This window comes from Lucilia sericata, unplaced genomic scaffold (genome assembly GCF_015586225.1).
Source record: "Lucilia sericata isolate MDLA Ls3-8-SP2 unplaced genomic scaffold, ASM1558622v1 Contig000242F_arrow, whole genome shotgun sequence".
In the NCBI taxonomy this organism is placed as follows: Eukaryota; Metazoa; Arthropoda; class Insecta; order Diptera; family Calliphoridae; genus Lucilia; species Lucilia sericata.
The window spans coordinates 269,262-285,492 of record NW_023994269.1 but is presented as its reverse complement, the minus strand read 5'-3'; the positions used below and the strand labels follow the sequence as shown (position 1 = coordinate 285,492).

The 16,231-nt window shown below is 31.6% G+C and overlaps 2 protein-coding genes across 4 annotated transcripts; one reads left to right on the top strand and one right to left on the bottom strand.

The window, feature by feature from the left end:
* The first annotated feature begins 1,166 nt into the window (after nt 1-1,166).
* Nucleotides 1,167-2,174, top strand: LOC119602579. The gene is made up of 2 exons (XM_037954168.1): nt 1,167-1,591; nt 1,645-2,174. The coding sequence occupies exons 1-2, from the start codon at nt 1,247-1,249 to the stop codon at nt 1,645-1,647; spliced, it is 348 nt and encodes a 115-aa protein (XP_037810096.1). The 5' UTR covers nt 1,167-1,246; the 3' UTR covers nt 1,648-2,174.
* Nucleotides 2,175-2,546: 372 nt separating this feature from the next.
* LOC119602577 (cyclin-T) lies at nt 2,547-15,965 on the bottom strand. 3 transcript variants are annotated; one of them, XM_037954165.1, is made up of 6 exons: nt 14,832-15,965; nt 14,431-14,759; nt 14,217-14,353; nt 13,600-14,119; nt 11,020-13,538; nt 2,547-3,259 (listed from the first exon to the last, which is right to left on the bottom strand). In XM_037954165.1, the coding sequence occupies exons 1-6, from the start codon at nt 15,023-15,025 to the stop codon at nt 3,164-3,166; spliced, it is 3,795 nt and encodes a 1,264-aa protein (XP_037810093.1). In that variant the 5' UTR covers nt 15,026-15,965; the 3' UTR covers nt 2,547-3,163. The 3 variants fall into 3 exon arrangements, with proteins under 3 accessions (XP_037810093.1, XP_037810095.1, XP_037810094.1); XM_037954167.1 differs by lacking the exon at nt 2,547-3,259 and adding an exon at nt 4,019-4,850 and having other exon boundaries at nt 14,832-15,964; XM_037954166.1 differs by lacking the exon at nt 2,547-3,259 and adding an exon at nt 6,786-7,361 and having other exon boundaries at nt 14,832-15,964.
* Nucleotides 15,966-16,231: the final 266 nt, after the last annotated feature.

Sequence of the window (16,231 nt, the reverse complement as noted above, 5' to 3'; positions counted from 1 at the left end):
AAATTTTATTTCAAACAACTAATAACAACGCACACGTTTTTCCATTTTGAACATCTGAACGGATTGAAAAATTTGATTTTAGTTTTCTAACAACTTTAATTTCCTTCTATTTCCTTAATCTTATTTTATTATCTAGAAGATAGAATTAAACTCTTTTGAGGAAAAACTGAACTTGAGAATCGATAACTGAGTCTCATGCTGATAATTTCAAAACCCTGGAATATTGCTATTGGGGTATCGAAATAATTTATTTTGCTGTAAAATTTTATTATTTCAATGTATCCCTTTTAAACACTATTCAAGCTAAATTTACCATTAAATTCACATCTAACAGATTTATGCTTTTTAGATTATAATGTAAGGAATTTTGATCGATAGGTCAGATATGTAATATAACTAAAATTAGGAATAAGGCCGACTTCTTTCATTTTTACATTATATTCTAATTGCTCAATCAAGTTTTTGATATTAACAATATAAATATTTGATATTAACAATATAAATATAAAATCAAAAGCTGGATTTTTTTAGGTATTTTTTCTTTTTATTCGTTATATCGAGTATAAAATTTCTTAAACGTTCGCTATATAAGGTAGTTAATGTTAAAAATTTGGCTATTCGTTATATCGGATTTTCGTTAAAGTGAGATTCGTTATACCGGAATTTGCCTGTATTTAGAATTTAAAAAACTAGCGACCAATTTTTTCCCCGCCTATGACTTCTACTTTTAGATTTCATACATGTAATTTTGGATTTAACATACAAAATACGTTCAAAATAATAATAATTAATACAAAGTTGTATTTTTTACTTAGGACGATTTCACTTTAAGTTGTAGATATATAATTTTTCATTAGATATAGAATAACAGTTGTGGATACCAAACAAGTGTTGTTATTTTCCTATTAATTGTTCTATTAGATTATAATATTTACTACTGTAGTAATATTCTGTGTTAGAATAAACTTTTCCTTTTTGTATTACGTCTTTGTTATAGGAAAATTTCTGTAATCCAAAATATTTCCAATCTCATTCAGGATAAAAATGTTTCGTTCCAAGACCATTATGTCTCGGGTCAGTTTTCCCGTTTTTCCTACTGAGCGCGTCCCCGGGTGGCGGATAGGGGCTGGTGATGGACCATCTGTCCTCCCCCAGTTTTAGTTTCACTCTAGCTGAGGAAGGGAAGATTGTCCACCACCTAGGAATATTATATTCCCCACAGACCAAAAAACTGGAAAAAACAAACATGGAAAATAAAAAGATAAAAGTTACGGTGCAGGGCCTAAATAACCTAGTACCGGCGACAAGTGTTGATCTACTCGCGAGTCACGTGTCGTCGTCATGCAATCGTGAGCAAAATACTACTACGGAAGTGGGTACCTTGGCCTCCGTGACGAACAATGCATCAAGTTTACAGTATGCCATTGGCAAAAACATAGGAGTGAAAGAAAAGGATGTACTCGGAGAGAGCTCTAAGCTACCTCAGCCTTTAAATATAGGTGAGGGTTCCGACTCTGAATCCTCAGATGATAACAACAACACCATTATAGCAAATCCCAAGAAGGATGAAGAAGAGCAAATGGTGAAAGAGGTAAGTGATAGCATAGCTAAGCTACCTATTACTAAAAAAAAAAACTATTCCAGTAGACCAGCAGAGTAAGATAGAAGATCTGGTGAACAATAAGATAGTGGACCACGCAATCGCTTCAAAGGGCAAACAACCAATAGAGAGCGTGAGCTGCGAGTTCAGCATGGGCGTGATGTTGATGAGGTTGGCATCCCACCCTAAAGAACTTGGTGGAAAGCATCCCTCCTCCCTGGGACGGCGCTAAGCTGGGACTGGCAAGAATCGACAAGAATTCCATGGCTAATCTTGCCAAGAATAAAGGTATGGTTTACTTCGCCTCTAAAGCTGTCATATTCAAAATTGGGAAGGTGCCGATTGGAAGGGCTGTTACGGTAAGCCCCGAATAGGACGCTAAAAACCCTAAGATCACAGCATCAGTAGCCACTACTGACAAGGTTGAGGAGTCAAATACTAAAATCGACTAACTCCTATGGGCTGACCCTGATGAGAGCAAGACGAAAAATCTTCTCAAAATGAGCAAGTCTGAAGTTAGTATGATGATGATTCAGATGAATGTAGAGCACGTGAAGATGACAGTGAAACTCAGGAGCACTTTCTTTGCCACTGCCAGGCATTCGTCGAAGTTAGATCCAAGTATCTTGGAAGTGATGTTATTCTGGAAATAACATTCCTGACTAACACTGATTGGAAGATTCTTAGGAATTACGTCCAGGAAACTGAGTTTCTGAACACTGAAAAATAATTCATTCAGTGAATTTGTTTTTTCTTCGTGAAAAGGAGCACACAACAGGCCCGATAGTGGCCTAGGTGTATTTCTTCGGATTTGATGTAGTATACATCCTCCTATCAACCTAACCTAAACTAAGACCATTATGTCATCGTTATTAATACTCCCCTGTAATTCCCAAACATTTTAAATTATTCCAAAAACATGTCAATTAGAATAAAACAATTTTTGTTTTTTTTTTCAACTTTTGTTTTTATTATTTTATCATAATGTTTGCTTCTTATTCTAGCATTTGCATTTATTATAACTTTCTCTGGTAATTGTTTAAAATATTTGTATTACTATAATTAAATTTTTTTAAGTTCATTTTATATTTTCAATTTTGTAATTCAATTGTTTATAGGAATTTGTGGTAAATTAAATGATTCGTATTCATTTTTCCCATATTTGTAACATATAATTTAATTTTTATTTATTTATATAAATTAGTGTCAGTATATAGTATAAATATTTACAATAAGTTTTCATCTTTTTATTAATATTTCAATTTAAATGTTTCTTTATTTTATAATTTATAAAAAAGAATGAAAAAAATGTTACAGTTTATATAATAGGTAATAATAATATTAATAAAATAAAAACATAGTTATATCTTTTTTAAAAGATACATTTTACGTTAAAGCCGAATAACAAAATGCTTTTGTTTAATCACCGACTTTAATGTCACGTGCTAAACAAAAAGTATTTATTAATTAATTATTATTTATAAGTCAGAGCAAAACATTTAACAAATTTTTTTTACATTCATGAATTCATTGATTTGTTTTTACTTTAACATTATATTCTGTTTAAAAAAGTTTTGATAGTGTTTTTTTAGTTTTTATTTTGGATTCAAATTTTCCACCAGGAAAATATTTTAATAAACGTTTTCTTAGAGCTTGCAACTGTAAAATAAAACATAATATTAAACATACAATATATTTTATATTTATAAAAATCGAAAAAGTGATCAGCTTATCAAAAATTAAAAAAAAAATTATGAAAGGATCTGAATTAAGATTAAAAAATCTATTAGATGTATATAATTTTTTAATATTGTTTTACTATGCGCAGTGGATCTGAGCGAAAGGTACAATATCAATTGTTACAGATTGACAGACATAACGTTTGTGGAACAATATCAGTATGATGGTGGAATCGTTGGCTTTATTGCCATGCCATGAAATTATTCACGTTTACTATAATTTTTAATAAAAACTTATTAAATTTCATCTTAAAATGAATTAAATTTTGCAAACCACTGTGAAATGTTTTTCCACGTTTGTTGCATTTTTATCTTAAAAACGAAAAAAATTTGTTTAATATTAGTTTCGTATTAAGTGAATAAAATAATTTTGTTTTAACTGTATTTGACATTTTGCTACGCAATGTTGTCTGTCTATTTATATACCTATTTTCGAGAAGGTAAACTGATGGCCAAAGTAGGCATTTTGATGTTAAAGTATTGTATTGCAATACAGGAGAAACATTTTATTAAGTTTATCATCTAAACTTATCGCGTGATCTTTCCAAACTACTGTGGTTTCATTAGTTAAAGAATTCTATTATCGAAACTACCGCTACAGAAATCGAAAGTAATTGTTTTTGTTTCTCCCTCTTATATTTCTTTTAATATATTTAAACCTTTGTTGTAAGGTTTTTTGTTTTTATTTTTTATATTATGATTTTTTTTAAGATGTTATTTGTTGTTGCTTATATTATTTTAACTTTTTATTTTTTTTTTTCACTCTTAATATTCTGTGTTGAAGTAAGTTTTTTATTATGGCTTAGATTAAGTTTTCTTTCTAAACCCGATGTTGAAAATAAAAAAGGTTTAACATTAACTTTGTGTGTGTGCAACAAATACATTTAACGTTTCAAATTTGTGTTTATACCATTTTATATTTTCATTAATGGCTACTAATTTATTTAACAAAGACTTCTTTCTGTTTTTGCTTTTATTTATTTTTCTTGCATCATTATCATGTTTAACAATTTCAATAGTAAATTTTAAATATGTATGTCTTAAGTATGTAATATGTAATTTTTAACACTTGTTTGTTTAACTATGTTTGTTTCAAAATTATGTATGTTTTTGCTTAAAAGTATTTGTATTCCTTTAAAATATTATTATTAAATAAATATATGTATAAATATTTATTTTAGTATGAATGTATTCACGAGTATTTATATATATATATATATTCCGTTATACGAATATATATGTATGTATATAGTGGATACCGTTGCTTCTTATAACATTTATGCATGTTTAATCTCTGGCGTTAATTTGGTTCATCGGTGCATAGCTAGTGTTTGGATACGAAAATCTTTCTCTCTTATATTTGATTTTCTCTACATATAATAGTAGTTTCTATTTAAATATCAAGGACACTCACTGAGTGTGTTCGTGTGTGAATAAGAGTTAGTGACAGAGAAAGAGAGCTGTTCGAGAAACAAGTTTTTAATCCTTTTTCAAAACTGTTACACTTAAAACTGTAAATACAATTAAGTAAAAATTTCAATTAAACAGAAAGTTTTACTCAGGCGATGACATTTATTTTGTAATTTAATTAATTATTATTGATTGTAAGCGAAAATATAAAGTATGACAAATTCGTTGGTTGTTGAAATGATAAATTAATACATTTAATGTTAAAAATTTTTGCAAAACAAAAAGTAAATTGTATAAAAATTATATATTTACTTAAAATTCAAATTATAAACAAATATGCATAGCAACATGATCCAGCAACAATTATTGACAAAGATTTTATGTCAATTATCTCAAATTGATTACAGTAGATGAACATGATCGATTTGTTAGAAACAGTAAAACAATATAGATGCTGCTGGACTTAATTTAAATGCAAATGTGATATTAAAGTACATATGTATGTATGTAAGTATGTATATAAATTGAATTGATATACATTCTATTTTGACTGGGGTCACATAAAAATGTAATTGATGCAGACATCCAGCAAAAAAATACTAAGCAAACTCCCATTAGTACATAATAAATTCATTTCACTCTTTTGATAGTTATATTCATTCCATTATCATATACATTTTATATGTATGTATATAGAGCTTGCTCGTACATAAAGCTTGAATATTTATGCAGCGAGATACATATACATATATTCATTGTTAAGTACACATATGAAAGGTTGAAACTATGAACCTAATTTTTGCAATTATTCGAAAATGGGAAATTTTGTGAAATTGATATTTCGAATATCGAAAACGACAAATGCAAATTCCTGTGTAATTTATATTCACCCATATTCTGCATTTCGATTACGTATACGCATTCAGTTACGCTACGATAGAAAAATAGTATTCCAACTAAAGACTGAATCTTAAAAAAAATCAATTCCATTTCGTTTCAACACTTTACGATTGTGTGTATTCTGCATTACGATCGTAGATACGTTTTTGTAAGTTGTTGTTTATGTGACGGAGAGTCGAATCGAAATGCAGAATACCAAAGTTGCCAAACGGAGAAATATTCGATTCGAATTGAAATGCAGAATGTTAAAAATTTTAGATGTTAATCCTCATTGAATATGACAACAACACTCCTAATTTGTGAAATTGAGAAAAATGTAAAAAAACTACAGCAAGGGCACTTGTAATAAGGAGTATTGCATATAATAATCTGATATATGTAAGATATCTGTTATTACTAGAACTATCTCAACTTGGATCCTCACTGTTATAAATTAATTGACATTGCTACATAAATCAAAATTATACCTTAAAGAAATAGGCAATGATCACCAATAATAAACACCTGATCAAGCCATTAAAGAGCCGAAAACAAAAGTTTAAAATATTATAGCGTTTAATAAGCTACGTTATTTTAAATATCTCACTTCTTTAAGAAAATTTGTAAAAAGGTCTTTGGTTTGGATTGTGGTTGTGCGAATATTATAAATTTTATTTATCTTTTGAATTAAACACAAATTATTTCCTTAGGCCTTTTAATGATTTTAAGATCAGATTGACACCGGACATATCAGAAACATCTTAGAATTATTTTACCTATTTTCCTTAAAGTCGGAAAATTTTAATTAAATAAAACTTAATTTTTCTAAAACTGTATCTCAAAAGTTTTAAGGCACTGGAATTACGTAACATTATCTTCCCTCGGTATACTCCAAAGCTAATTAATTGATGTAATTATTTAAATTTTAAGAAATTATAAACAACTTATAGTCAGTCCATTCGTCAGTTTTCTTTACTTCAAATTGAAATTAAGTATACACCGAAATCTATTTTTTTCCACTGAATAAAATTTTCATCTACATCATTTTTATTTATCCTTTTTATATAAATAAAATATTTTAATATGTTTTTATTCACATTTTTTGAAAGCATATCAATTCAATTTGAAAAAAAAAATAAATAAAAAATTACACATAATTTTTGTTGTTTTTCTATATTTGATTCTCAACATTTATAATGTTTAACGAAAACAAATAATTTTATTTCCAATTACTAATAAATACTATTTAAAAATGTAAAAATTTATTGCCATAAAAATATAAAATAAAACAATTTAACTAAATTATTCGACGTTGTGATTTTTAATTATTAAATTTCAAACGTCTTTGTATAAAAAAACTGTGGGTTGGTTTGATAAATTTATATCCTTCTTAAAAACAAAAAAATATTGAACTTTTTCATGGTCATTTAGTTTTTAAAGAAAATAAACTAAAAAAAACAAATAAAAAAATCTAAAAATGTAGAACGTATTTCTGTTCTGTTCCTTTTCATTTTTGTTATTAATGTTATATACAAAATGTTATATGTATATATTGTAGTTGTATATTTAATATGTATGTCAGCTAACAACGGGCAGAAGTAGGAGGAGGAGTAAATGAGTGAGTTTAGAAGCTTTTTAATAAAATTTTAGTAGTCATCATTATAATCATCATCGTCATCATTCGATTCATTCGATTCTCCAAATAGTAGGCTCATACTACTTTGATGATGTATCTGAAATATTGAGCAACGTAGAAAAGAAAGAAGAGGGGATACTAAAACTTCAGGAACTATTTCATTTTAAAAACATTTTTTAATGAATGAAACCAAAACTAATCTCTAATCGCTATTACTTAACAAAATATGGTGGTAGTAGTGGTAGTAAATAAATAATATTATGTACAATCATATCCCTGATGTTGGTAATAAAATATATGTATATTTTCATATGTATATATTTATAATACTGACAACATTATAAGTATTAAGGAAAATATGTATGGAAACGATTAAAAATCCGTCTAAAACCATATTTTCAGTTTTTATTAAAATCCATAACCAAATTAAAAAAATCCAAACCAAAAACAAAAATAAATAAAAAAATTAATGACTTAATACCATAACCAACACAACAAATATGTATATAGAAAATGTAATATCCTTTAACTATTAAAATAATCATCATCATTATAATTGTTATCATTATGTTACACCTTTGTTATGAACAAGTTCTTTCGACATATACAATATTGGCTAAAACGAAACAATTTTTTTCTCTAAATTTATTGTTATTTCAACGCCTCCATACTATACTATTCTAAGCCGACAGACTTTGAACATTGTTGATGTATTTGTGATTCTATGTTATATATTCTTTACTCCGGCCATAACTCCGGCAATCTATTCAAAAGTTATAATAAAATATATACAAAAGTTATATAAAAAATTATTCATAGCATACATTGATTTAATGAAAGAAAATGTACATCGTTCATCTACTATAAAACTGACATAATCTAAAAAAAGTCGTTTCGAGAAAAACGACTTTGATTGAATATTGACATTTACTATTTTATAAATAAATTTTAAACAAATCAAGGGATTTGAAAAATTAAACCAGATTCCGATAGTAGAGGTTAATATATTTCTCATCTAAATTGAAATTTAATATTTATTTATTTATAAGAGACCTAGTAAATGACCTATATATATACTTCTGTAGGTTATAATTATAGGTATAAAAAGTTTGAGAGTTGCTCCTGAAAACATGGTTTCTCGACTTAGAACAGTTTCGTTGAGAGGCGTCAATTTAACACATTTTCGAAAAAGTCACAATTTACGATTATTTTTTTATTAAACTTATCAACTTATTTTAATTTAACCGACAATAAATTTTAAAGTAATTATTTCTACATTGAATTTCGAAATTTTATAGATCGAAGCGTTTTTCGATATCAACAATCTATGGTTCTATTGTTGGCATGAAACTTTCGTATTTTGCAATCAAAAGCAGAAATAAATAAACTTGTGGAGAGTTTTTTGTTTTTAGCCAATATTGGAGTTTATGTGGGAAACACAGAATGAGGAAACATTTTAAATGTGATTTACGTTTGATGAATTTGTATGTTGTGTGTATGATGATAGCTTTTTATAATTCACTGATCACTGAGTTTTTTTTTTTTTTTGCTCCAAAGAAAACAAGTTATTTTTGTTTTGTGTAACGATTATGAATGAGTATTTTACATTTTTGCGAGTATGTGTTTAAAACATTTAAAAATTATTTATATTTTTTTGATAGCTTTTTAATTTTTTTTGCATTTTTGTTTTTTAAACTTAAATATTAAACTAAATTGCATAGTACACTGGGCCATAGGTAAAAGACAACGAGTTTTTAATGTTTGTCTTTTTATTTATCTAAGGCCAGCGATTCATAACTTCTAGTGAATGGAAAAGTGTAAGAATAAGACAGAGAGAGAAGGAAAGAGATGATGAAAGTGCTTATAAGTATGTACAGTGTCTCTCATAAGTATTCGAATTTAGGTAAACTATGAAAAGAAACCAAATTTAATAATATATTTTGTGTGGAAAATAAATAAATAAATTTGTTATATTGTCTAGATAGTCCTTAGTTTTGATATCACGCCCCTTAAAACTTGAAAACTTTACATTTACTTAAATTAGTTGTGCTTTTTAAAAAAAAGTCCATGAAACTACTTCACAAAAGTATGCGAATTTTCCTGTATTTCATATTTGATCATATTATACGATACACAAATTTTAGAATCGCATGGTTTTATGCTTAATATTGTTTTAAGGGGTTACTATCAACCGCATGGATATATTTTTGACCCATTTGGTCCACAATTTTGGGGGATTTGTACCCTCTTTTCATGTAATATCATTAAAATGGTGATTTTTGGCTATACTTGTAATGTTTTCACCCTTTTTCCAGAGATAAAACCAAAATTTAATGTTGGAATTTAATAGAACCCAAAAATAATATTTTTTGTTATAAGGATCTGTACTTAAACGTTCCAAGATGTATTTTTGGTATCGTTTTTCAGTTTCTAATTGAATTATCTGGATCATAAGTCCCTTTTCGTACCTCTAGGGACGATATTTTTCGACAAAGTTGTCTAGTGTATATTCATGTACATATTGGCACTAATGTATTTTAAATTTCCAATATATTATAGCGGTATACAACCCCAAAACATGCCTTAACAAAACGTCATCCTATATAGTAGATTTCAGTTTTTACTACTCGTAACTTTCACGCTTATGTTGCCCGTTACAATAACACTGTAAGTCCTAAATTTTGGTTTTAATTTGATCATAGTAAATAATATTTAAACACATATCAACATTTTTCATGTGATCATAATGATATCGTGCCATGCAGCATGGAGGCCATTGGTATATAAAAATAATGATTTTACTATTTTGAATGGTGCTTCTTCGAGGCATGTTTTGGAGTTGTACACTTCCACAACACTTTGAAAACTTAAAATGTATAAAAGCTGATATCTAAAAGAATATATACCAGAAAACTTTCCTCGAAAATAGTTGATCCTAGTATTATAAAAATGGACTTAAGTTCCAATATATTGAATTAGAGACAGAAGAATGATCCGAATAATTTATCTTGGAACGTTTAAATACAGATTCTTGTAACAAAAAATATTATTTTTAGATACCCCAAGGGGTCTTTTAAGTCCCAATATCAAATTTTTATTTTATCTCTGGAAAAAAGGAGAAAAATTTACAATTATGGCCAAAAATCGCTATTTTAATGATATTACATGAAAAGAGGGTACAAATTCCCCAAAATTGTGGACCAAATGGGCCAAAAATATATCCTTTCCGTGGATAGTAACCCCTTAAAACAATATTACGCATAAAAACCATTCGATTCTAAAATTTGTGTTGCGTATAATATGATCAAATATGAAATACAGGAAAAATTCGTATACTTTTGTGAGGCAATTTCATGGACTTTTTTTAAAAAAGCACAATTAATTTAAGTCAATGCAAATTTTTCAAATTTTAAAAAGCGTGATATCAAACATAAGGACTATCTAGACAATATAACAAATTAATTTATTTATTTTGCACACAAAATATATTATTAAATTTGGTTTCTTTTTATTGTTTACCCAAATTCGAATAATTATGAGAGACACTGTATGTATGTATATATATAAAAAATATAAAATGTAAATGTAATATATGTATTGTATGAATAATGTTAATGAATGTTTTGTATGAATTAATGAATTTCATAGGTAAGTAAAATGAATGATCGTTTTTTGTTTGTTATAGCCATGTATACATTAAAATAATATTTATTGTTTGTTTTGTGTTTGTAAAAAACATTAACAATTTACTATACCTTGCTGGAATATTGCGCTTTTTGTGTTGTACTACTGCCACTGTTATTAGAGTTAGAGTGGTTTTGTCCAGCAATTGAACCATTTGTTGCATTTGAAGCAACTACTCCGGCAGTCATTAAACTGCTGCTACCACCACCGTTTGATTTCGAAGAAGAATCGTGATTGCGTTTCTTATCCTTGTCTCTCTCGCGGTCCTTTTCGCGGTCGCGATCTTTTTTCTTGCTACTGCTGCTGCTACTATGCGTCGTTGTTGAGAGGTTGGAGTGTGATCCTGCGGCGCCGTAAGAAGAATATGCCATAGATTGGTTATGGGCATATGATGGATGCGTTGTCGCTGCCAAACCGCCGCCCATGTCTGTTGAGCCACTGCTATAGCTCTCCAGTTTATCCTTGGATATTTTGATTTTTAAAACCGGAGGAGCATGCGATGGAGCTGAATCTGTATTTGTTTGGCCGGAAGAACCTGTATTAAGATCTCCCATTATACGATCTTTAGGTATTTTTATTTTAAACCCAATTGGTTCTCCAGCAGCCTCCAGCTTTTCTTTAGAAATTTTTATTTTAACGTGTTCCGCAACTCCAGCAGCACTTGAATTTGCGTTGTCGTTGTTGTCCCGATCACGCTCCTTATCTTTATGGCGGTCTTTATCTTTTTTGTGTTTCTTTCTTTCTTCCCGATCTTTCGACTTGTCCTTTTCTTTGTGTTTATGTTTGTCCTTTTTCTTCTTCTTTTCCGACTTACTACCCGACGTGCCATGATCATCGGTCTCCATGGCGGAAACATCGGAATTGCCGGACAGAACATTATTGCTAATCGATGTTATAGAGGTGTTATGTTGACTTGTTGATGAGGTAGTGGCAGAGGGTTCAAACAATTCGGCAGGTGGCTGTAAACTTGGTGTGACAATGGAAGGTGTGCTACATAGACTCTCCTTTAACAGATTTCGTACTAGATCTGGATTGGTTTCTATGCCGTTCACAACCTGATGCTTACCATTGTCATTGCCGGCAGTCGTATCAATCTTTCGTATTTTGCTGTCACGCATTAATAAATCGTCTTCTTGCTTAATGGTGACCGTTTCGTTGGGACGTTTAATACCGCCAATCGTACCCATATTACTTGTACCAGCAAGTTCGTTAAGGCCTGTTAATGAATTTGATAATGACGAATCAAGTTTTTTGGGAATTGTAGTTTTAGGAATTTGTTGCTGTTGCTGCGTTGAGGCATGACCAACAGCCGACCGTCCGTTATCTTGATTAGACGAATTAGAGCGATTCTTTTCCTTCTTGGAAGGAGTGTCTCGTTCGCTTTTTATCTTTGGAGGACTACTTTCCTTATTACTTATGGAGCTAGAAGGTATTTTATAGCCGCTGGCTGCATAAGCCTCAGGATTTTGTGTCAAATTTCCGGAACTATTCATGTAGTTGTTAAGACCGCCGCCCGGTACCGGTGGTGGTTGCACCTGTTGGACAATTTGTTGCTCCTGTTGTTGCCCTTGCGGCTTATCATTCCATTCAGGGCTAAACAATGAATTGACAGCTTTGGGCGCATGTTGAGCTTGTTGTTGTTGATGGTATTGGTTTGCAGGATGTTGTGGGGGTTCTTCGGAATGATGTAGAGGTTCAATTTTACTATAATTATTGCTAATAAGAGAGGAGGCGACGTGTGACTGTTGTTGCAGATCATGAGCTCCACTTAAACTGCCATACGATTGATCTGCAGGTAGTGGTTGTGGCTGTTTGTGGTGGTGGGACGCATTTTGCGACTGTTGTTGCATATGGACGGAAATTTGTTGTTTGGATTGTTCATGCTTAAGACTGCTATTATTATTGTTATTGCTGCTATTACTACTACCGTGGCGTGATCCCTGCTGTTGCTGTTGATGAAAGTTGAGTAGAGGTGCTGCAGGACCGTTTGTGGCAGATGGAGGAGGTGGAGGATTGTTATAACCACTTCGCGATGTATGCATTAAGTTACGTGTTATATCATGCATTGTATCAAGTTTAGACGATAATTGACTGCTACTACTGTTTCCTGGCGGCAATTGTAAATTGTTGCCACCATATTGCGAAGACACTGAAGATGGAAACATTTTGTTACTGCTACTGTTGCTGTTACTTTGTTTATTAGCTTGATCTGCAACCAAGCGACCTGAATGATCTTTGGAGGACATCGAACGGCTTCCGTCTTGTTTTTGAGGCAGTTTATGTGGGATAACATGCGGCGGCATGTTGTGACCCGATGATGGTGGTGGCACTGCCATGTTACGCTCTCTTGACTTGTGGTAATTAACCTCCATGGGATGACCCTGTGATGAAGACTGTCTTAGGGGTGGACCACCTGGCAGGCTATTCGACATCGACGACCTAGAAGAGGAGCTGGATGATTTATTGGATGAGGGTGCCATCATCGATGAGGTGTGCTCGCGAGGTGGTCTACTAGGGACCATATTGCTGCCACCGTAAGGCTGTGCTGATTGTTGCTGCTGCTTGCTGTGTCCGGAACTAAGCTTGTGGTCTTTAAAATCAAAACCGTTAAAATCTGTTTAAAAATAAAACAAAAAAATTTAAATTATTACCGGGTACATCGCCAGGTGAATAGCCGATTTTGGCGGGATGATGTGAAGACGAGGATGATGAAGAACTGTGGTGAGAACGGTGTTGACTGGATGAATGTAAATCGGGTTTGCGCATTTGTTGGGGTTGGTGAGGCGGCGGTGGTAACATGGGTTGTGATATACTTCCACTTTGTTGTTGCGACATCGCTTCGCCTGCGGCCGATCCTTGACTCGAGTACTGGGACGAAGATGATTGGGACTGGCTACCTGTATTTACTCCTGTCTCAGCTGGATGATACATTTTCATATTCATCATGTCCGATACCTTCCAATCTTGATCGGCCTTTTTATCTTTAACTTGTCCCTGGCGATTACTGGCTCCTTGAGCCAGTGCCTTAATTGAATTCAATTTCGATTTAAGGCGAGCCGGACTCTTTTCATAAATGGCAATAAATTCATCGGTTAATTTTTTTAGTAGATCCATCGTCACCGTCTCATCCACATAATGGAACCAGTGTTTTCCCTCTGTGGATTGGGGAATCTAACGAAAGGAATGGGACAAAAGTTTTATTGTTACTATAATTTGTCCCAAACGCTATGAAAGATAATAGAAACAGTTCAAGTGAAAAATAATTTACCTCCCAACGCGACCATTTACAAGCCAAATAAATGCAAAAACATGCCACAACCGAGGGTTTGTATTGCAAGCACATCGAAGTCAAATGCAGACTGTTGGAGGCCAAAAAGTAAGAAGTTTGAGCCAAATCCTTGCAAGCTAAAATTTTAAAAGGACATTATAAGTAAAGTGAAGCTGTTATTACAGCATTTAATATGAAAAGTAAATTTAATTACCCTTAACCAATTGACATGTTTTCACAACATGAGTGTGTGGATGATCGATGGCAACGTCGAAGCCCAATGTCTGTAGTAAAACATTTTCATTGAATACCAAATCTTGGGCCTGCTCAAGATAGTAGGTATCTGTGGTGGAGGTAGTTGGCTGATTGAGGCACTTGTTTGCTGCCTTTATAACGTGTTCCAACTTGCGTGGTTGCTCTTCGACCTTTGCGGCCAAAAAGAGACTGGCTGCCGCAATGCCGTTCCGATGAAAATGTGTAAAAGAATGAAATGCATAAAAACGATGCATATACACAATGGCAGTGTTAATGCATAATTGAGAGCTATAAGAGAGTAGAAGGGAATAATAATAATAATGGTTGCCAATAATAAGAAACTTTCAAATTTTTACTCACACTTGAAGTCTTTGACCCATTTCCTGTATAAGATACGCAGTCATCTGGCGGTAGGACAGTTCTTGATCTGGTGAAATTCCAGCTTTACGGCTTGGAGAATTGGCTAATTCTTCGGATGAAAAATACCACATAGAATCCTTGTCCCTGTCGCCACCATTAATGCGAGCAGGTGAAGGACTTGGTATGCCACTCATGGTGCTTGTGGTATTGAAATGAAAGTGGGAAAAGCTTACCAGAAAGTAAACAAAAGAGATGCTACCAACAAAGAATATTTCGGGGAAGGAAAACTAAGAGCAATTGGACCGGATTACTGCCAACATTTAAAACATAACTTTTGAATACAATTTCGTTTGTTTTTGTATTATTAGTTTGTTTGTTTTTCTATGTATTTTCAATTTCTTTCCTATGTGTAATATTCAATAATATTGGCAGGCAGGCATACGTTCAAAAGTACAGGTATGCTGGCGGTCGTCTACTATTACGACGTTTAATTCGCGTTTTTGCTGCTGCTATTTCACTGACAATGAACAGTGCAGTGTCTGCCGCTTTCTTTTCTCTGATGCTGCTACTTCGACTTCTGCTGCTACGAAATTTTTGCGTCGACGCCACTTAACACTACACTACATTTGTATCCCAAGTCAGTCAGATGTGGTTTTTTGTTTTCTTTGTCAAAACAATGACAAATATTTTCACCAATTTGACGGAATTTTTCGACACAATATTCAGTGTAATTTTTTTCTAAAGGATTTTTATTTGGTAGAAAAGACGATGCTTACTCCACGAATTTTAGGAAATTTCCGAAATTTTTTCAGTTTGCCATGAAGCCACGAGTATTTCGAAACGTACACATACACACGCTCGCACACACTTCACAGAAAAATGGAAATGAATTTTTCTTCTTCGTTCACAGAAATCACTTTACACATTTACCGCCTCAAAAACTCCACAAATTATGCAATAGGAGATCTCAAATGAGGACGCAACATTTAGATAAAGTATAATAACACATTTATTTTTGTTTTTCGTGCAAAATATATGCACCAATTGTGATATTTTTCCAGAAAAAAATCTAAAAATTAACACTTCACAGAAAAAATGTATTCACTCACGGGAATGGCCGAACGACAAAGCACAGTGATGTAAACAATGCGTAGTAATGGCAGAGTTGCATTCAATAAAAACACTTATATGCAGAGTTGCTAAAAGTTCAGTAGCTCAAACAAAAAAATAAATAAGTGGTAATAAGATTTGAATTTTTTGTCACGCGTTTTTAAAAGTGAACATTAGATGTTCATATAATGGTGCTTATAGCTTAACGTATCTAATATATATGTTATTATCTTATTTTTTCTGTTTCACACATCTATTATGGTACAATTTTGAGATTTTCTATCAATATT